Here is a 22,753-nt window from a genome sequence, read left to right as displayed (position 1 = left end):
CTGAGTGAAGTCTCCCCCATTTCCAGTGGCCACCGTTGTCTGAGGCTGGTTCGGAGCAGGGTTGGGGTTCCCCTGACATTTCTGGGACTGTAGCCAGCCAAGAAGGGAAGGAGAAGAAAAGACGAGAGTTTTACAACTTGCTTTTGTCTGAGTGTGGAGAAAGGGGAACGGGAAGCGTCCTTTTTTTTTTTTTTCAAACATCACATTCCTGTGTTTTTCTTCAGCCTGGAAAATATATTAATGCTGGTGCTTTCCACGCTGGAAACAAAGGAGCTAAACTGGACTGAGGAAGCGAAGGAGGCTTGGGGAAGTTTAAAAGAGAGGGACTCGGAGCAGCTGGGAGTTCCCTTTCCTTAAATGAAATCTCTGCCTGTGCGGGTAACCGGCACAGAAAGCAGCCAGACCTGCAGGTAAATGGAGGAGCAGAGATCCCAAAGGAAACTTCCACTCACCTCGTCCCACTTGTCGAGAAGGTGAAGAAGAAAAGAAAGTTAAAAGATACGCAAGTAGACGGATGAGCTCGGGGACCTGCTGGGCTGCATAAGGATAAATCACCGAGCAGCAGCAAAGCTGTATGGCATTGCTCTCCTTTTAAAGGAAAAAGACGTGAAACCTCATCTCGGGAAGGGGAAGTTCCCTGGGAGTGTAAGTCTCAAGTCAAACTCTTGGCTTTCTCCTCTATATACTGGACCCTTCCTTTCTCTGTGTGTGTGCTTGCATGTGTGTATGTGAGTGTGAGAGAGAGAAAGAAGGATGTGGAGCACGGTGTCCTTTTGGACAGAGTCATGTTACAGACGGATGATCTCATTTTGCATAAAATGATCCATTTTGTGCTTTCCCCAAAGCAACCTGTAAACTGTAAAACCACCAGGGCAGGGCTGAGGTGTAACCAGCCCCCTTAAATCACTGAAACTACCCAGCCTCTGCTTTGTGGCCGTTGTTTTGTTTTAATCCCTTGTGCGAGATCTCATCACCCTGTTAACATCTAACTTTTTCTCCTCCTCCTCCCCGCAAGCGGATTGCACAATGAACTGGAGGCCAGCTCTCAGCTTGGCCCTGCTGTGGGCAGCGTGGCTAGTGTGCGGCTCTGAGGAGACGGGGAGGCTAGCAGAGAGAGGGAGCCATGGAGCGAGGAAAGCGCCTCTGCCTTACAGGGCTCCGAGCAGCCTCCTGAGAAGGTCTGCAGCATCCCCGAGGAATCTGAGCCCGAATCCCCAACACCCCGTCACCAAGAGGGACTCTTCAGCAGCTCCGAAGGCACCTGCCGGTCTCCTGAAGGAGGAAGCACGTTCCCACCCCAGGGGCATGGGCACCAGGACAAGACGGATACAGAGACTCACAGCCGCGGCCAAATACTCCAAATCCGAGATGATTAAGGACGAAGGGGTGTCTCCTGCCGCACAGTCACGGGTGGCACGCTTCCCCTCGGGGTCAAGTTCCCCCAATGTCCTGGCCAGCTTTGCTGGGAAAAATCGGGTGTGGGTGATTTCTGCCCCCCACGCCTCAGAAGGCTACTACCGGCTCATGATGAGCCTGCTGAAAAATGACGTCTACTGCGAACTGGCCGAGAGGCACATCCAGCAGATTGTGTTGTTCCACGAAGAAGGGGAAGAAGGGGGGAAAGTCAGGAGGATAACCAACGAAGGAAAAATCCTCGAACAGCCACTGGATCCTGCCCTCATCCCCAAGCTCATGAGCTTCCTGAAACTGGAAAAGGGGAAGTTTGGCATGGTGCTGTTGAAGAAAACTCTGCAGGTGGAGGAAAGGTACCCTTATCCAGTCAGGCTAGAGGCCATGTATGAAGTCATTGACCAGAACCCCATCAGGAAAATTGAGAAGATGAGGCAGAAGGGCTTCATACAGACTTGCAAAGCGGCTGGGGTGGAGGGACAGGTGGTTGAGGAAGGCAATAACGGGGGCAGCACCCAACCTACCCCTGGCGGTGGACATGTCCAGGTGCCAGCAAGGAAGGAGGAGCCCAGGAGGAGCAACAACCAGCCTACCAGGACCAAAACCCTGAGGAAACCAATGACGACCACCGTGGCTACTCCTCTGCCCACGGTAAGGACCACCACCCTCCCTACCACCACCACCACCACCCGGGCCACCACCCGCGCAGTGACAACGGCGAGCAGGCCTACGACGACCACCACCCCTCTCCCCACCACGCAGAGGACCTGGACCACGAAGTCGCATACGACCACGGAGTACCACAGGCCGCCGGCGGCCCCCGAGAGCACCACGCCGCGCGTCGCGGCCTCTGAGGACTTCTACTCGCCCGTGTGGAAGGGAAACCGCAGGGACCGGCAGAAACAGCCGGTGGCCACGCGGAAACCAAGCAAAGGTGGCCGGCAGGAGAGCTTCACAGAAGTCCCTACGGCCCCCTCGGTGCACTACACGAAGGCAAGCGTGAGTCGGTTTAAAGATAACCGAACAGACAGGAAGGACTACAACCACAGGGACCTGAACGTCACCCCAGGGCAACACAAGCCAACCAAGACTAAACCGCCAAAGAAGAAGGCCCAGGAAAAGATACTGAGCAATGAATATGAAGATAAATATGACCCCAGCAAGCCCGCTAGTCCCCATTTAGAGGAGGAGATTGCAGTGGGCAACGTTCCTTCAAAGAAAGGAAAAGAGTCAAAGAAGCACGAGAGAATGGATAAACCCGAGAAGAAGAAGAAGAAGGACAAGCTGCAGAAGAGTGAGAAGCAGTCCAGGAAGGACAAAGCTGAGAAAAAGAGCAAGCAGGACAAAGACCGCAGCAAGAAAAGCAAGAAGGGGAGCAGGACAGAGAATGAGGATTTCCCCAAGCCCAACAAGAAGCCTTTCTTACAGCCTCCCAGGAAATCAGTGACCGACCTCCTGGAGTACTTTGAAGGCAAAAGGCGGCTCATTGTAAGTAACTTGTTCATCTGAATCTTATTTCATAAATGAAGTCATGTCTCCCTCCTAGTAGGAAAATGAGGAACAAAAAGTTTATGGTGCTTTCGTATTATTCTTTTCAGTTGAGCCTAAGAAGTCAAATCTCTAGACCTGGAGGATCATTTCCAACAGAGAAGCTTTTGTGGCCTCCTGTTGGAAATCCTATGTAGAGTATGAACATATTTCAGACAGGAATTAGGCTGAAACCTTTTCCCAGCCTCTTCCCATAGGCCGCCATATAGCCACCAGATTATTTGGTTTCCAATGGATATGTGGGTGTTGGGATCTGTACAGTTATGATCGATGAAACAAAGGTCCAGGGTGGATTACATCCACTCATCGCTTTGGGGTACTGGCCAATGTTACCACATTTCAGCGCTCAGCGCATCCTGCCAGCTGGCACACCTGCTTTGTATTGGTGCTGGTGTCCTAAAACTGGAAGCGAGCCACGTGCACTTGGCAGTACAAGCGCACGGCTGATGGAGAATATGCACAAAGGCATATGAGCAGATGCCCTGAGGTAGGATTGTTACATTTCCCATTATTTCTCAAGGGAATTTGGCATTCACATCCCCTAGATATCTTCAGAGATCCCATACAAACCTTATTTCCCCCCCCCCCCTGCTGTTTTTATTAAACTATAACTCGATGGTAAGCTTTCAAGCCTTAGAAACTCAGCATGGTCTGGAGTTACTTCTCCCAGGATTTAAGAGTGTTGTATGTTTTTCCAACTACTTATCTAAAAAAACACTTCACCTGGGACAGGAAACAGTTTTAGCTGTAGTACAAATGTTTTTCCTGGCAGATGGCACATACCCTGAAAGGTACACTTTGAAAAATAGTTATTTAAAAATATTATTACAGGAGCTGCTTTCTTGCAATTATTTCACTGCAAGCTGGCCTCTTTGATAATTATTGTCCAGCTGTCAGTGTCACAACATAGTTTTGACTTTGATGCCCCATATTCCCATACAAATAGCTAAGATGCCAAGCCAAGATTTCAGCCCCTGGAATTTAATTAATCATTCTGCTGATGATTAACAAACCTGAGTGGAATCCACATTTTTTCTTCCCCTCCCCATTCTTCCAGCTGTAGGGGCTGTGCAGAGCTAGCAGCTGTGAGTGAAGAGCTATATATTTGAAAAATTTGAACTTGACTGAATTTTGCAAATATTGCCTGTTAGTTACAAGTTAATCAATAGTTAACTAAGCCGAAAGCTGAGAGAGAAAAACTGCAAGGAAGTTTGGGATCTTAGCCATGTATCTTAATGTTGCGGCTTCCAAGAATATGTGCAGCATCATGACAAATAAAAACAAATATGAAATATGCCAAGAGCGGAGCTTACAGATGTCAGACTGTGAATTCATTACACCAACACAGTCCTAGAAAGTTAAAGGCTGGTCTGAAATTTGAACCTTCTGATACTAGGCCACCTCTCAGCTGGATCTCCAAGAGAAGAGTTGCACAATCTCAGGCTGTCAGACCAGAACTCACTGGGGAGAAATGATAATACCACGCTGCACTTTATTTCTCCAGTATCTAGTGTGACCCTCAGCCTGCTTGCCCTGAAGTTTCTTGAAGGATAGGTTTGATTTGATCAACAGTAAAAGCAGTGGCTGAAGCCTGCCATCTCTTCCAAAGAGCTTTCCAATACTTATACATATACATGCCTATTTGCATCCCTTCTGATCAAGCTGTTCAGTTCCCTTAGGATAAGTCCTTCCAGCTGGATGATCTTTGCCATTCATGAGTCTTCAAACTCCCTTGCTACAGAATTAGCCCACAGTGATCCAGAAGTGCCTCTACCTGAGCTATTCCCCGTTGCATTGCTATACTATTGTCTATCAGTCTCTTTATGAGACCAGCTCCTAAGGACAGTGTTTTGGTCCTCTCCCAGTACAAAAGAATTTGGAGAGACACATGCTTTTAAGTCCTACGCATCACTGTGGATTTCAGACTACAGATTTCATTGTGCATTTCAAACACCTAGAGTTTTGAAGGCTAATCCCGGTTAAGTTCAGTTAATGACAGATATAGGACCCAGCTACAAAACCTGAAAAAGCATATGGGCTTTGAGCCCTGCAGCCCCACCCCTCTATGTTGTTTTGTTGCTGTTGCAGTCTTACTTATTTTGAGAAGTCTTGGCTTAGTGACTTTGGTTTTGTTTATTTTTCTGTAGTGATGAAATGCAGGCTGATGGATTAAATGTAACACATACCTCCACATATACATACACCCATACACACACGCATGCAAGTGCAGATAGATAAAATGTATATACTGCCCCAGTTAAAACAGTCCTATAACAAAGCATTGATATGAAATGTTAAATGTTCCCTGCTTTATTCTACAAGGCTTGATAAAGCAGCTCTACTTCAGACTTCACTGTGTGCTTACGGCCACTGAAATTAAGTGGACAATACAAACCAAATACTCTGGTTTTAATCTCAGTCCTCAAATCTTTTTCACGATCCTTTGTTTATTTGAAGTATTTCTGTGCAATTTAAATGCAGTGTATTACATGCTATGGCCCAGAAATCAAATCTTCTTTGTGCCCAATTTTTGTTCACTCTCATGTCCCAGTGCTATAGCTATGGCAGGGGGCCTTTCTATAAACTAGAGTCAGATCTTTTAGGCCCATAAATGCCACCTACATTTCAGTCCATTGATGAACTGGATTTATAAGGAGTGTATCATAAAAATTAGCCTTCAGGCACTACAAACTTATGAGGGTAGCTAGGAGACAACTGCACCTGATACAGACTGAAGCATAAGTCTGTAATTGAAGGATTCTGGTGATTATTTATGACCCAAAACCATAAAATTCAGACTCCAACTTCCTTTGTGTTTGGGGAATTGGTGGCAGGCACTTGATTGCAGTTCACTAATGCAAGTTAGGATGTTTAGGTTGCTAGAGCTGGGGCTTTCCTCCCCACCTTCAGCTGGAAACAGCTGCATAGACTACTGCATATTGTTACACACACACACCTTCCTTGGGATGTCTGAATCCTAGTCACTGATGAAGGATCCAAGTTGTGTGCTTTACAATTTTTAAGTCTCTGGTAGGAGACTTTGAAATGAATAGAGTACTATAGAGTTATGTAAGTATTCATGAAGCCCTAGTTGTATTTGCACTGCGATAGCCAAAATAGCCACAAGAAACACCCGCTGTGAGTGAGTGGGGGGAATCCTAGATTTGTTGCACCCCTGAAGCCCTGACAAGGCAAGGGATAATAGGAGGGTACATAGTTTTCTGTAAAACCCAGTGCCATTTCTTCTACCAGTATTGTGGAGACACAGAAGAGCCGGTGCCACCAGCTGGCCATGCTTCCTATGGCTCTCCTGTGACTGCCTGGACACCTTTGGGACAGCTCCATGGAAAACAAATCCCAGTTTGCAGGCAATGACTAGTTCTCCTTCAGTGAAATAGTCACCTGTTTCATTCCTTATATTAAACAAGCTCTTTTTTCTCTGCCACCAACCAGCTGATCACGACTCCCAAGGCGGACAACAACATGTATGTTCAGCAGCGAGACGAATACCTGGAGAGCTTCTGCAAGATGGCAACGAGGAAAATCTCAGTCATTACAATCTTTGGCACCATGAACAACAGCAGCATGAAAATTGACCACTTCCAGCTAGGTTCCGTCTTTTTTTTATTAATTTCTTTCCACCTTGTGGGCACAATAGCAGATAGCAAAGGGAGAAATTTCCCCAGCTTGGGTCAAGATCTAAGCAAGACTATTTGTTGTGGTATAGCAGCACTTTCAAACCCATTCTTCCTCTTCCATGCTGACTACCCCCACTTCATATTTACGTAAGTGCCTCTGGTATTTTCCATGCTTGGGCTTCCAGTGCTGTAACTTGAGCACCTCCAGCTTTCTTTGTGGGAATTTATAAAAACAGTAGAACAGTCAAACAGTGAAAAGGCCTAAAAATGTGACAAGGGCATGTGACAGAAGGTGGAAGTTAGGCTCAGTTCTACCAATAACTTGAATACCAACCTCACTGTCTAACTGAATGGCTGTCCTAACACAACTCCACCATTGGTTTTGCAGTATGTTTGACATGGGTGGCCTATAAAGTAAACATACTTGCTAGAATGTTTTAAACACTATTGAAAGAAACTGGCTATTGTCATGAAGGAGAGGAGGCTGGCGACAGAAGAGGCAGAAGGGAAATGTTAGAGATTATATTCAGAATGGCCCACGCTAATCCTATTTTGAATTTCAGTATTGTTACCTCCCTGTCCTGCCATGTAACATTTTCTTATGCCTTTTCTCTCCTTACAAAGACATGGAAAAAGATGAATTTTGTGAAGGCACACTAAACCCAGGACAGAGAGAGAAGTGTGCTAGGTAGACCCCTTGCCATGAGTTCTTTTCCTCCCCAGGATCAGCTTCTCTAGGCCTTACAGCTGATTGTGAGATGTTCACAGAGTGAGTATTCTCCACCACAGGAGAGGCCCAGGCACATTTTCCCTCTTTTGCTAGTAAAGAGGTAGGAGATTTCAGCCATAGTCTCTAGGTACGTACAACCTTACAAATTTGCACCAGCATACCTGAATATTTACCATTTAATTGTTTAGCATTTTAATTCCTACAGCCTCTCTTTACCCTTAAAGCAAGACACCCATGGGTGTGACTGCTAATTGCTGCCTGTCCCAAAGAGGTTAACCTTTGGAGGCACTGTAAATCAGAGTATGCAGGTCTTGCAAAGTAGCTCATTCAGACTTCTCTAGTACTGCTTTCTTTACACGGATGTTCCCATATCTACAGGTGGCACAGAGCATCTACCTCTCTTAGGTAGATGAAAATCTACCTAAGTTTACCTGAATCTACCTGAAGATCTTCGGTAGATGTCTTTGAAAACAACTGGTGTCAGTGCTCAGGTCCTGGGGAAACACCCACCAAAACCAGCAAGAGCTTTTCCTTTAATTATGGTGGGGTTTGGACACAGACTGCAGGTCCAAGTCCAGCAAAGCACTTAAGCTTAGGTATCTCTTGAAGCATGTAAACAGCCCTGTTGCTGTCTGCATCTAGTGGTTAATACCAGCTTAAGTGCTTTGCTGGACCAAAGCAAAGGAATAGTATGAGCACTACTCACTTTGCTTATAATTCGCCACATCTTTCCTCTGGAAGTTTGTTTGGTTTTACCAGACCTTGGGAAGAGATTTGAGATGAAATGAAAAGCTTAGGACCACATGATGCTCCCATCAACCGTCTCTCTCGGGGTATTTCAGGTCTGGCATACGACCAGCCAGAAAATTACCGAACTATGCCTGGCTTCCAGCCATGCCTCCAACATCTCAGAGGGGACCTAATTGGAGAGCAGCAGACTTGTGTCCCTGAACAACAGGGAGTCACATATCCAGCCAGAACGCCCGTTCGTGCACCTCCTTGACAAATCTGGAGTGGCACAGGATTTTCCACATCAGGCCAAGGTTTCTCAAGGTCACTTTTTGTGTACCTAGACCAAGCTGTCTGTCCGTGGACTTTTTAGGTTTATATATAGCTCCAGGCTGGCTAATAAACAGGCACGCCCTCTGTCATAGACCATGTCAGAGTGACAGGCCCTTTCAGCCTGTTCCAAACTTAACTTACACCCAAACTTTCCCCAAACCACACAAACGTGTGTAACAGAGGAAATCTCATAGGAGGAATTAACTTGTTAAAGAAAAGCAGGATATAAGCAGGGTATAAGTTAAACTTTACATGAAAACTCACCTTACATTTTTGCTCAGAATGCCTGATCATGAACTTTTAAAAAAGTTTAATGCAAACACCTTTCTAGACCCACAGAAAAGACTTTTCACCTGAAATTTCAAATACATTTAGAAGCAGTTAATGAAAGAGCTTATTAACGCTGTTTGGCCTAGATCAGCTCATCCTGAAACCAAAGAGCATCTCCCAGTTCCCCACTGGAATGACAGAAAAGCTGAGAACTCAGTGCAGAGTTCTCTTCACCCCAAATCGTCCTTTTGGTCTCTTTCCCCAGCTCCTGGGAACTGGGTTTTAGTGAACTAAACAGCAGCCCCAGGCTAGAACACACCCATCCCATAACCAAAGCCAGCACCCAGCCTATTAGACCACTGCACTGCCACGACAAATTGCTGAATCTGCAACCTCGTTTGAACTTTTTTGTAAAGAGTAACTCGTCTTCCCATGTCTAGCTGCTAAAGATGTACAGAGAAAAATTTCTACTCTTTCAGGGACATTTCCAGAAACAGCAGAGAAGATTTTGCAGGTGGTATCAGGCAGTCCCAACCCTGTTGTTACTTAGGCTGACCCCACATATCCTTTATGACAGTGAAGGATGGGGACAAGTAATTAATTGGAAAAATATTAGATTTTTTAGTTTAATTTATTTTTTTCCTCCCTAGAAATCACTTCCAGGTTTGCGAGGCAAGCCAGTCCTTGTGGCTTTTTTCCCCAAAAACATTTTTCTCTGTCATTCTTGTAATTTAATTTTCTTTACATTGTGTTGAAAGACAATCTCCCAACAGTGCAACTTGAGTGCTGTCTTCATGTTGATATCTACAGTGTTTAAAGCAGAATAATGCCATGGGTCAGTTTGTGTAAAGTACTGCACCACAGTTGTTTTCCATCGTGTTTCATGCTAATTCCTCTTACATTATCCTACCTCCATACAGGCCAATTGGATAACCCTGATTCTGCTTTGGGAGAAATTTGCAGGCATTAATATGAACTTTAGTCTATGTTGTAATAGTCATGCTTGATTCAAGTAAGATGTAAATCTTGTTTATGAAGCATTGATGCATGATTTACAGATATTTTTAAAACTGAATAACCAGTTAGCACATCCAGCAAAACGTCTAATGTGGGATTTACAACACTGCCTGTAATTCTTCACAAAACTTTCAGCCGAGGTACATAAACCCATGCACAACCATATAAATTATGCCTACAGCATGATTACTTACTATAACCAAATTGCAACATTTGCTGTTTTCATTTTTCTGTAAGAAGCGGGTCCAAAGTATGAAACCTAAAGGGCAGTTTCTGCTTTGGACATCTTCCCAAAGATGTAATTCAGAAGCTCCATCCAGCCTCTTACACAGATTAGACCTATTGCAAAACTTGGATCAGATCAATATGCTCTTGGGGCTGTGGATGTTTAGAAAATAGCTTAAAATTCCCTATTGTTTAATGAGTCAAATATTGTCAAAATATACATATGTTCTTGAAAAAGTATTTTCTGCTGCTGTATGCTCAACTCAGATGAGTTCATCTCATGTCTGTTTGCTGGTGAATAATGGTGGGGCAGGGGATGGGAAAGTTGGGCCTCTGGATCCCAGCTCTTGACCGGCTGTGGTGTCTCTGTTTGACTTCAGGCAGGTCACTTACGCCAGGGCTGGGATTGTTAAGTGTGGATATGAATATTTATAACCCAGAGCTGTCACAGGGCATAAACAAGTAACATCTGCAGACAGCTCTCTGGCCCCCAGGTGACAGGGTGCTTCATTTCAGTTTTTGTGTGACTTAGCCTGGCTTTAGCTTTCCAGGCACACAGGTTCATACAGAACCCAGTTCCAGCACTGTCACAGTTGTACAGTGCTGTGCTGGATGCTGAGCTGACGACATGGAGGCTTTCAGGACTTGGCCCTAATGCACTCTGGCTCTAAGGGAAGTAAGGAACCTCATTACCTCCACAGGCTTGTTTTGTACACGTTTCAGATCTCTGTCATATGTCACACAGCTCTAACGTCGCAAATGTATACTGCGAATTTCTTTTGGTATTTGCCACCAAATGATGGCAAATCGTTTGAAAATGGTGAAATGGGCAAAATTTTGGAGTGGTCAGATTAGTGAATTTTCATGTTAAGCACAGGAAAAGAGGCATAAAGTTTTGAGTTAAAAATCTTTTCAAATATTTGGTTCTTATCCATCTGTAAAACTTGTAGATTTAATAACTCTGTAATTTTCAAAATGAAATTACAGCCTGCTTTTTTTCCAAGCCTGTCCGGATGTTTTCTTAGGGTAGAGCAACACGTATATACAAAATCATTGTCAAAATGATGTTTTTTCCCATTAGGATACTAGAATGGGAAATTAACATCGGCAAGCAGTTGGAGGAGTGCCACAGCAGGGTATTTGTGGAGACCTAGAGCTAGAGCTGCAGTATTCAAGATACATAAAACATTTTCTGGTTTCTTGTAGTCACTAAACATCCCATCATTTTTTAAGACTGGAAGACTCTCTAGAGTCCTGGCCAACTTTAAGTTGTTCTAACTATATTTTACTGACCCAAATTCTCTATGCTGTTTCATTTGGATGTGGTGCTTTCCAGCTCCTGTCCTAAACTGTCAAACAGTTTCTATTTTCTACTGCAGAAGTGGCTGCATTTCAGGAGCTGGAGAAATGATTAACACATGCATATAAATGTATAAATACATCTAAAACATCTTACCAGAAAAGAGCAGGCAACCAACATTTTTCGAAAGTAGAAAAGTTGAATGCTGTAGTAGACGTGCCCTAGGGAAAACTGATTTTCTGACAATACTGGGATTAAAACCTGGCAGCTAAAAGACACAGTGCCATAGTGGTGGTTTTGAAGATCTTGCCAGGGCAGTGGGAAGAGGGCTTCTGGAAGATGAACCTCCCCCTTTCTTTCAAGGTGAAATTGAAGTCAGCATGCTGTGCAACTCCATGACTTTCTCCTGTTTTGTATTAAGATAATGAAAAGCCCATGAAAGTGATAGAGGATGAAGATCTTGTGGATCAGCAGCTTATCAGTGAGCTGAGGAAAGAGTATGGGATGACCTACAATGACTTCTTCATGGTGCTGACAGACACTGACATGAAAGTCAAGGTGAGGGTTTTGACTATTGGAAAGAAAAGGCGTTGGAAAATATGAAAATAAAATACAGGAAATTATAGGCTTGCATGTCAGGCACATAACTGAGTGATGCAGAACTTTGTCATCGCTGGGTGACAAGAGAAAGGACAGTAAGAGAAATTTTCAGGAATCAGCTGCCTTCGTGTTCTGCAGATGAGGGATTTCAGGAATTGTGGTTTTCTGCTGGGATGGTGAGTCGACACCACAAAGGCTAGGAGTCTCTGGCAGGGGGGTTTAATGCAGTACGTGATGTCCTAAAAGAGCATGGTTGCTCAACAAGATGACAACATATTGTATATGGACAATACTCTAGTTGAAGGGCCCTACAAAAGAATATGTTGACAATTCGTTGCCTGCAACAGCCTGCCCTTATCACATTGGACAAGTACTCACAATATGTCACTTCCAAAGAAGAGTCTGACTGCTAAAATAAGAGTATTTCCATGATTTATAACCTGTTCTAGGCCTTGTTACCTGTGTGTAAATGGGGATATTTTAATCTCTGTATATCCTGCTGTGCCGTGATTCATGCAAAATGACTGCTACTATGTGCATTCTTTTTCCATTTGTTCTTCTTGCTTACCAGCAATACTATGAAGTACCCATAGCAATGAAGTCCGTGTTTGATTTGATCGACACCTTCCAGTCAAGAATTAAAGACATGGAAAGACAGAAAAAAGAGGGCATTGTCTGCAAAGAAGATAAAAAGCAATCCCTTGAGAGCTTCTTATCCAGGTATTACCTTCTGCACTTATCTGCTATTAGTTCCAATTTCTGTTTTACTGGAAAAATACCTATCCAACTACTTTTACAATTTTTAATATAGATTTCTCCGTATTAACAGCGTTAAGCAAGTACAGAGATGCAGCCACAGCACCATGCACTCTTGCACAGAGCACTAAAAGTCAGCATGCACGTCGTATTTCCTGACTGACTGCACATTTTTTGGACGCTAACTTTCTATATCTTGGTTCCCCCACCATGACATGGAGATAACAGCACTGATTTGCATTAGAATGGCAAATAAGGATTAATTCACAGATGTCAGCTCAGTGTTTTGAATGAAGCACAGTGTTGATATTTCAACCATTAACCACGACAATCACATTAATCCCATTCTAATCCCTTCCATGGAGCTTGAATCAGTAATTAATTCTCTGTAACTTCCTTCTTATCCAGCTTGAGATAACAGTTGGTCTTCGCCAGTATTAGTCATATATAGCATTAAAGGTCTTGCAGATGTCTCTTGTAAAATGTCTGAGGCCTTCTGTAGCAAGACAGTTTTGTTTATGCAATCTCTATATGCTGTGTTACTGCTCTACCTGTGAGACCTAAATACTGGGAAATAAACATGTCTGGACTGTGGGAAGATTCAGATCCAAAGAACAGCTGTGCAGCTATGGCCCTCTCTGTTAAAGGGTAATTTACATAAAATTTGGGCTCCCTCATCACTGCAGGCTTTACCTGCTACTACTGCATCCTCCTCACCTAATATCAAAATCCTTGGGGGGTACACTTTTAATGCCAGCTGGCTATGCAAATAATCGAGACAGCATGATGTGGTACGACTTGAGGGCGAATGGAGCAACAGGCAAATGAATAGGTTGTTGGTTCATAAACATTTTAAAATTCGATGGCCACTTCAATGAAAAGAGAACATTTAAGATGTACCCCACCCGCCTCACCACCTCCTGTTTAGGTCTCAGTGATTCATCTTCAAGACCACCAAGAAGAACCACAGTTTGGAAACAGCTGCCCAACACAAGAAAGGGCTTGTATGCTGGGAAGTGGCAGCTCCCAAACCCTTCTTAGCTTGCAAACAGCCCTGGTAATAAACACACCAGAAAAACAGGCAGGAAAAATGCAGAGTGGTACATCTATAAACAGAACTGCCACTGCACAGAATACATCTGCTGTCTGTGAAGTAGGCATCAAGTATCGGGTGGACTTCACTAGCCACGATAACTGGGCAGATTCCCAGCAAGATTCATTCCAGCTTTGTCCAAGATTATCTTCCCGGCTGAGCAAGGGTCCTGGCATCATCTCCATGGTGTTGCTCATTTGGGAGATCAGTTATAATAATGCAAACATTGTTCTTAAAAACCGTGGCTGGATTGAAAGAATACTGAGACCTAGAACTCACTTGAGTAATGCTTAAAAGCCACATGTACCAGCAGGAAATCCCTGAGTTTTGGGGGAGAGAGTCTTCCTGTAGTCCCAAGACACTGTCTGTGTTGCTCTGGGCTCACAGAAGAGAAGGGGATGCAAAATGAGGTGGAAGAACAGGGTGCACACAGGGAAGGATCTGGCACATTTGCCAGGACAGGAGTATTGTTCAGATGTGTGCTCAGATGTCAGGAATAAGGCATAAATCTGTACATGAGTATTAGTAAACTAACAGCTGTGAAGGGCCAACTAAATTCATTTCTCAGTAAGGTGTGACCCCAAACAAGCACACCAGGTATTAGGCTTGTCTGGGGCATGAGGATAGACAGCTTGAATGATTCTCAAACCTTTTCAGCTCTATGTATCTACAAAACAGATATTCAAAAAATAGAAAGTCATCATTAGAGTATCTTAAAGCAGCTCACAGGCAAGACATCATTCTGATTTATGCCCTAGACAAAATGTGATCCAATGTTTGTAGTCTCAGTCCTTGTTTATAGACAGACAGGTGTTTTTGCTGTACAAAATACCACAAAGATTTTTTCGCATACTTTCAAAATAATAAGAAAATTTCTCTCTTTTCTTCACATAACATATACGACTCTTAATGCTCCTCATTCCTATTCACATATACACATGCCCATGTTTCTTACTTGTTCCTCCTGGACAAGATTAAAATTTGCTTTTTCAAGCATTTGCTTTTTTAATTATGAAAATACAAGCATCATCAGTCAACAAGACAAAATATTAGTCAGGAGCATCCTCTGCTCTTTCAGCAATTTCTTCTATGACTTTGAGCAAGTCCCACCTTATTTCCTGCTTCTCTCAAGTGGAACAGTGTTGATCCATTGCATTAGCCTTTATTTTGAGATCTTCATTTGGTGCTGTGGAAAGGCAGGCTATTATTGTAACAGGGTAACATCTGCATCCATTTAAAACATCATTTCCTGCTATAAAAATATCCCCGCAGCTTTGCAAATTCCTATAAATCTGATTTATTTAGGTTTAGTGGAGAAATACCTTGATTCAAAAAAGGGGTTGTTTGGAGAATATTAAATAACTCTGTAGTTAGAATTTTTAAAGGCTTCAAGTGTCCCTATGGCATCACCTTCCTTTGAGAGTAAAGGTGATACTCAGCACACAAGTTTGGTTAGATGAGACATCCTAGATTAAAGGAAAATATTGCCCTATGGATGCCTTATATACTCACAGGCTCATACTGCCACATATATGTAAACAAGCTTAGATTTTAAAACACACTAAAGGTATTTCGAGTGAATGTGGTAAAGAAGAAAAAGAGGTCAGCGACTATTTACACAGAAGTATGAGTTATGTCTGAAATGAAGATACACCCTAATTCCCAGACAACCCTTGGACTGCAAAATCACTGAGCAGTTCCAGGAGCAGTGAATGACACAAAAGCTAAAGTGTCTAGTGAGAAATTCTACAGGAATCTTTTTTGCACTTGAATACACAATTCTCAGCAGTGTTATATCTACTGAAGGTGGCTTAGAGCAAAGATCAGAAGCTTTGCGGTGTTTGTTTGGCAAAACTGCAGATGCTTTGAGTTCTGGAGCTGTAAAATTTCAAACAGGCTTTATCCTCTCCCAGTGATGGATGGAACTGGAAAGATCTCCCACCCAGCTGTTACTCAGAAGCTGCGAGAGATCTCACATATCTCAGCCCACACAGCACAGGAAGGCGTTGTGATGGTTCCCTGTTGAGCTCCTTTCTCTTTCCAGGTTCCGCTGGAGGAGGCGGCTCGTGGTGATTTCTGCTCCCAGTGATGAGGACTGGGCTTACTCCCAGCAGCTCGCTGCTCTCAGCGGACAGGCCTGTAATTTTGGTGAGTCAAAGGAAATAATATTCTTGCTCCCCAAAACCACATCCTTTCTGGTGATGTGATGGATTCCTTTGCTCAAGTCTGACACTAGACAATCCAAGGAGTCCGACAACTGGAAAGTTTGCTGTAGCTACTCCAAATATAACTGGAAAATACTGTGCTAAGCAGGTAGCACAGTGCTCTCTGACAGCTAACACCACTAAACCAAGTGTTCCCCGGAATCCTTTGGGTGAAGCAGAAAGGTGAGCACTTTGAAGCTTCTCTTCAGGCTTACAGTTCAGAAAATCAGTAACCACTTCAGCTTGCATATCTTCTTACTGAACAAATAAATGATGCAATGCTTTAAGATCCTTTGCAGATCCCGGTAGCCGTATCAGACCTAGGTCAGGTACTAGGGAGATGCGTGGATGTCAGCTGTTTTGTGTTGTTGTTGTTTGTTGTCTTTTTTTTTCTGTCCTGCTCCATTTCTTAAACCTGTAAAAAATCTTAATGGAAGCTACTTCAACCCAGTAACAATCTTTCCAGCCCTCTAACCAGGTACTTAAGATCCAGCTCCATGGTCAGTGGAGAGACAGAATGAAATGTCCTATCCCAAAGCCATTACTTCAATACATTCCACTTATGCCCTAAGAGAGGTTTGCACAGTGTTACTGCTACGCTGTCTGTTCATTCGTAATCACCTGGCTTCCATTTGGAGTTTCAGCATCATCTGATTTAGTAGCTACCAATGTAAACTGTGTCATGGACCACCGGTAAAATCCTTTCTGAAGAACAGAACATGACGTTAACAGTTAATTCCACCCTTTGTTTAGGACAGCCTGAAAGAGATCCAGTGAGTTGCTGAAGCATTTGTTCTCAGTGGTTTTTCCCAACCAAGTGATGTTTCTAAGCATCTTATCTCCAAGTTGTAAAAACAGTTACAGTAGGTTTTGTAGATCATATAGACTCTTACTTCATGAGCAGTTTCTACGGTCCCTAAGGTCTTCAAAGCAGAGGCAGCAGTCCAAGCCTTGCTCAGAACAAATGAAAGAAGTGAATGCCTGTCCTAAGCCATTCACTGCAGTGATCTGTGGTGATTATATTGCCTCTAAGTACTTTCCTGCAGTGTGGATGACAAGTAAGAACTTTACCAGTGAACAAAACAGTGCCGAGACATTCTGAATTTGGGGGTGGCTTCTGCAGTTTACTTGTATGTCTAATGCTTGTATCCCTGTGGTACTGAATGACATCAAGTGCTGTTGTCCTTGGGATGAGCAACTCTTTCTCATGGAGGACTTCTGAGACTGGCTCCTAATTCAGCAAGCATAACCTGGCTGATTAAACCGAAATCTGCCCAAGAATGTGCATAAAGATTGGGTCTCACTCAAAATCTCCTTCGTTTCCTCCACAGGTCTACGGCATATAACTATCCTCAAATTGCTAGGAGTTGGAGAAGATATTGGTGGTGTCTTAGAGTTGTATCCAATTAATGGTAAGTGACCGTTTCCAGTTTCTTCAGTATGACCCATGAAGGGCATTATGCACTTTAAGTGTTTTTTTTGCTGTGATTTCTTTAGAGGGCTGGATATGACTAGGATTACTTTTTTTTTTTTTTTCCTGAAACAAACAAACAACAAACAAAAAAAGAAGGCACACAAGCAAACAAGCTTTCTTGGCACAACTGTGCTAAACATTATATAGAGTATTTTCAGAATAGAAAAGCCCAGAGATGATCTGGAAAGCATCTCATATCTTTATCTTCCTTAAACATACGATCACAAGTGTAATCCTCTGCCTGCACTACTGTTAATGACAAAGAAATGTTCATGCATGAACATTTGATCATGTTCATGATCAAGAGTTTGCAGAGCTTATAGAACATATACCTAACACATTCTCTTTTATGGGTTCATCGTTAATCTTCCTATGTGTTTGCATACCAGCAGGCTAATTCAGGCAGCTACTCTTAGGAGAACCCTCTGTCAGGAGAATTTCAGGGTACATTTCAAAGGCAATGGTTTCCTCTACTACCTAATCCCAACGACTACCTATCAGTGAAGATATGAGGACAAGAAGCAACTTATTCATTCCACTGCTATTTTCACAGTGCTGTACATGAAAGCATCTCAGTCCTTCTAGCCCCGTACAGATACAAGTCCAGACCTAAGAAAAAGTAAGAATAGAGAAAGCAGATATGATACTTCTTTCTTCAACACCTTTGTATTCATTTACTTTTTGCTGAAAACCTTAGTCCTACATGCGAAGCAGCCCTTCCCCCATTTTGTCAATGTACTTTCCTAACCTCCTTTTGAATTCACCTTTGAATTCTCCCTTTGAATAGCACCTACACCTACCTGCAAAAGCTCTGCAGATCTTCAAGGCACCTTTTATTTGAAATGAACATGACCCTCTCTGCAGTGGCATTCACAGTTCTGTAGACCTTCACCCAGCCCGTTTGTTTTACGGGCTAGAGTCTTGACTGACTTGGTCCTTTCTCATACAGAGTCTATCCAAGCCTATGATTATCCTTACTGCCTTTCTCTGATTTTTTTTCCCAGTTATTCGAGGTTAGAGAATCAGAATTGTGTGCAGTGTTCAAGATGGACACAAGCAATATGTTTTAATGATAGTCTCTCTTTTTTGTATTATTTTCCTTATAGCTTCTAACATCTGTTTTGGCTTTTGGCAATTAGTGAGTAGTGAGCAAGCCTTTCAAGGAACTGCCTTTCATAACCCTGCTCTCTTCTAGAACAGCACTAGTCCCAGCACATGCAACTATGAACTTCACTGGTTACCTCCCTCCACTCCAGAAAATGATTATACATTATTCCTACCATGTTTCTGCCTTCCAACCATATTATCAAAGTTTCTTTTGAAGTCTTCTGGAAATCTGCATTGCTGATACACAGCCAGACTACCTTTAGCTATCTAATTGCTGACCTCCTTTGGGGACCCTCAACAAGTTTGTAAGCACAAAGCCACTTCGTAAGAGACTTGCTACTAAGCCAGCTTTCTCAGGTTTCTTTCATAGGTGTCCACTGATACTAACTGTCTTATACTTTCTACCTGCTTACTTGGTTCAAGCTTCATGCTTAAAAGCCCAGAGTTTACCAAATCTACACCAGAACAAGTTTTTAAAGTGGGCATGGCATCTGCCACATCCCATAATTCACACATAATTCCAGTTCAAGACTGAAGTTCCACACTAACATTAATGACTCAGAGAATTTATCCTGCAATCCTCCACACAATCACGTTTCTGTTCCCATGGTTTCTTTCAGTGTGACTGTTTTTGACATATGCCTTCTGCATACATGAACTGGGACTCAAGCCACATGGGAGTCAAAGATATACATGCGTGTTGGGTGAGGAAAAGGTGTGCCACACCACAGCAGCTTCAGCCTAGAGGAAAAAGACAAATTTACTAACCCTAACAAAACTGTTAAAAATACAGCTTTGGTTTCTTTGCAGCAGTCTTACATGTCAGAACCAGGAAATCCTAAGATGCAAATAAGGATCTTACATTGCCAGCATTGGACTGTATCCTATCTCACACTGCAAATTCACTGAGCTACTAAAAATCGTCACTGTTGCCTAACCAAAATGTCAACACTGTTTTATGTAATCCCTTTTTTAGGAAGCTCTACTGTAGACCGAGAAGACATCCCAGCTAATTTGGTGAAAGACATCCGAAATTACTTCCAAATTAGCCCAGAATATTTCTCCATGCTTCTAGTCGGGAAGGATGGAAACGTCAAATCCTGGTATCCTTCTCCAATGTGGTCCATGGCAATCGTGTACGACCTGATCGACTCCATGCAGCTTCGGCGACAGGAGATGACAATTCAGCAATCGCTCGGCATGCAGTGCCCAGACGACGAGTATGGTGGGTATGGTTACCATAGCTATCACCAGGGATACCAGGAAGGTTATCAAGATGACTACCGGCACCATGGAAGTTACCACCATGGATACCCGTACTGAAAAGAGCAACTTAGCCTCTGACCGCCCCGTGCCTGTCTTCTAATAGCTATCCAAGCAATAGGTGGCCAGTTGCTGAAAGTTTTTCCAGGCCACCTAGATATCCATGCCTCCTCCTTCCACTGTTCAGTCAAGGGACTCTGGTCATTTGCCTTCTCAAAAATGCAGAAGCCTTTACAGTGAAGCAACTCAAACCAGTAGTATTGAAGCTTTAAACAATAAAGACTCCTTTCTATTTTTAATCCTTTATAAACAAAGGGCATCAGCAGTTGCTGTTTGTTTGTATTAAAACCAAACAAAATGTCCCCGCAGCCTCAGTCCATGGACAATACTACAGGGCAGGAGACAAACTGTCCAACAAATACTGCAATGCTCTTTGTAATATTTTTTCTAAGGAGAAAAAAAAAAATATTTATTGGAAAGTGAGAATTTTGCATTGTGCTGATGAAGACAAGCAAAGAATCACACTGCAGGACTTTCCCAAAAAAAGGAAATGTTAAGGAAGTAGCATGTGGCAGGTTCTTTAATAATAAAACTTCTTCTGAAATAGCTTGTCTGAAAAGACAGCAACCCTCCTACGATGCATCAGCATTGTAGTTAGCTGACTTTGCCAATGAAAGTAAGAATTTATGGCTATGGCAGGACTCATTCCAATACAATACAATGTAAAGTTCTCTTAATCTCAAAGCTTGCTGCATGGCCATTAATTCTTTTAATTGGGGTTCCTGTTCTTTTAGGTCCTGCCTACCTGGCAGTTAATGAGAGCTAAGTGGAAACACCAACCATACAGTATTGTCTGAAATACAGAAAACTGAAAAGTATTATTTTCCATCAGAAGAAAAAAAATTCTCATTCACGTATTTTAAACGAGTTGTAACTAGCTCTCTATAGTAATGTTCTTCAGTAAACTATTGCTCTAAATTTCAAATTTCTTTCTACCTCTTCTCGTACCCTCCCCCATAAAAAAAAAATCTGGACTAAATGTTTATAGAATTGTTTGGGTATAATTTGATTTGCTACTAAACCAGCTGTATTTCTGCCATGTCTTCTGGAATGGTTTCCTTCTCCCTGGTGCCTTTGGGCATTGGATCTGTTGCACCATGCTACTCCGCTGAAATCAGCTGCAGGAACTCCATGCACAGCCATGCCTCCAATACCATTTTGGTTAGATTTCTAAAACTTAACCCAGCAGTATGATTAAATACTATCTTGAAGTGACGGCATCATGCAAACCTTCATAGTGGCACAGCGGTCACTTCTAATGTTTCGGACACACCTGACCATGCACATTTCTTTTTTATAATCCGTGACAGTGGTGCACATGTCATGTACGGACACACCCCTCATGCATATGGGCAACAGGTCACTCAGTCGGTTCTGTCATCACAGCAAAAACACTGGAACACATACATACTACAACTCATAATTGGCCAGAGCATGCTCCACAACGTGAGATTTATCATTTTACTGTTCCGTTTTTTTTTTTTTCCTCCCTCTCCTTTGCTTTTTTCAGCTGTGAGGTAGTTTGATTTTATTTTTTTTAATTTTATTTTTGAGGGGTGGGGGTAGCAAAATGACACCAAAATGGGTAAAGCAACAGGTTCACCCAAAAGCAGACACTTTCCTCAGGAACTTGGTCATAAGAAGTCAGACCCTGCTTGCCTTTCGTAACATCAGAGAGGCAGACAGATGTCAAGGGGTCACAGGACCTTGTCATTTCTTCCTTGGCAGTACAAAGTCACCCTCCATGCCACCAGGTCTAGGCAGCACAAGACACAGTTCATCTTACCCCTCTCAGGTTCGTGACTGGAGCTAACTGGGGGAAGGCAGGCTTTTGACAGACCCATATTGAGAGGACTGCTGCCTGCAGAGTGCTTCCAAGCATTCCTTTGGTTACAGCACTTCCACAGCTGAAAGCAGTGGACAGGGAAATTAAGAAAGAAATTTAAGAGGAGTGAAAAAAAAGAATCACAGAACCAAAAGGTTTCCAGAAGAAAGATCAAGTCCCATAGGTTAGCTTCAGAAAACAAGTACTTACTGTATCAGTGTGTTAAAGTCAGCTGCCTAATTATTTTTGCTTAAAGCAAAAGCAGAGGAAGAAGTACCTAACAGTCACCTCCTGTAAGCAAAAGGACGAACTCCTCTGGATTTTCTTTCAGGTGTTCATTTCAACTTTCCTGTAATCTTGTTTTTCCACACGACATACTTAAATGAAAGCCCTTTTAACTTACATTACAAAACATCAAACCTAAATGTCCTGTGCTGAGCAGGAGGAGGAGACAGTTAACTAACAAAACAGAGAGCAATGCTTAATCCAAATGGCCTTTTTTTGTTGTTGTTGAATATTTATAAAATTTGCAGAAGACTTATTATGATTCTGGTGCTGATTTCTGCCTTCATTACAAACCGTCTCAAAATTCCTAGGAATTTTTAGCAATGGTTTAAAATCCTTACTTTGCAACCTACCTCTCACTATGGAGAACTAAAAGCAAGGCTTGAAGGAAAGAAAAAAAAAAAGTTTTTAACAATGTATAGGTCTGTCGAAGACTACACGCATCAGGGAGCTACACTACTCCAAACACAAATCAGATCCGAAGTACTGGATCTGCCCCTGCAGCATCACTCTGAGCACAGGTTTATTGAGATTAGCTACTTCCATAGTTCTGAGCGGGCAGGTTCCACACAATGAGGAAAATTTCAAAACTTTTTTCTCATACATATTTCTGGGATTCGATTCAGCTGAAAGACAGCTGTTTTCATCCTCAGGCTGTCTTTCAAGCATGATGGCTCAGTTTTTACATTCACAAAGTAGATGAAATTAAACAAGATAAAAATCACTTTAACTGGCTTGTTATAAACAAGAGAATCAGGGGGAGACCTCTCTTCCCAAGAGGTTTTATGAACTAATTCCTCAAATCTGCAGGAGGAACATAACATTTTCAGCAGCTATTAAATTCAAACATTTGTGAATCTGGGTTTTAACTCACAATGTAGAAGGA

At 42.8% G+C, this 22,753-nt stretch overlaps 1 protein-coding gene across 1 annotated transcript; it reads left to right on the top strand.

Annotated features, from left to right (window-relative positions):
• Nucleotides 1-524: 524 nt before the first annotated feature.
• On the top strand, nucleotides 525-20,801 carry CCDC80 (coiled-coil domain containing 80). The gene is made up of 8 exons (XM_084292911.1): nucleotides 525-645; nucleotides 1,016-2,898; nucleotides 6,412-6,568; nucleotides 11,622-11,758; nucleotides 12,372-12,520; nucleotides 15,694-15,797; nucleotides 17,185-17,265; nucleotides 19,411-20,801. Exons 2-8 carry the CDS (start codon nucleotides 1,027-1,029, stop codon nucleotides 19,755-19,757), a joined length of 2,847 nt encoding a protein of 948 aa, XP_084149037.1. The 5' UTR covers nucleotides 525-645; nucleotides 1,016-1,026; the 3' UTR covers nucleotides 19,758-20,801.
• The last annotated feature ends 1,952 nt before the right edge of the window (nucleotides 20,802-22,753 follow it).

Source organism: Netta rufina, assembly GCF_964035555.1.
Source record: "Netta rufina genome assembly, chromosome: 1".
Taxonomy (NCBI): domain Eukaryota; kingdom Metazoa; phylum Chordata; class Aves; order Anseriformes; family Anatidae; genus Netta; species Netta rufina.
Note: the sequence above shows the minus strand (reverse complement) of the source record. Positions and strands in the feature narration are given on the sequence as shown.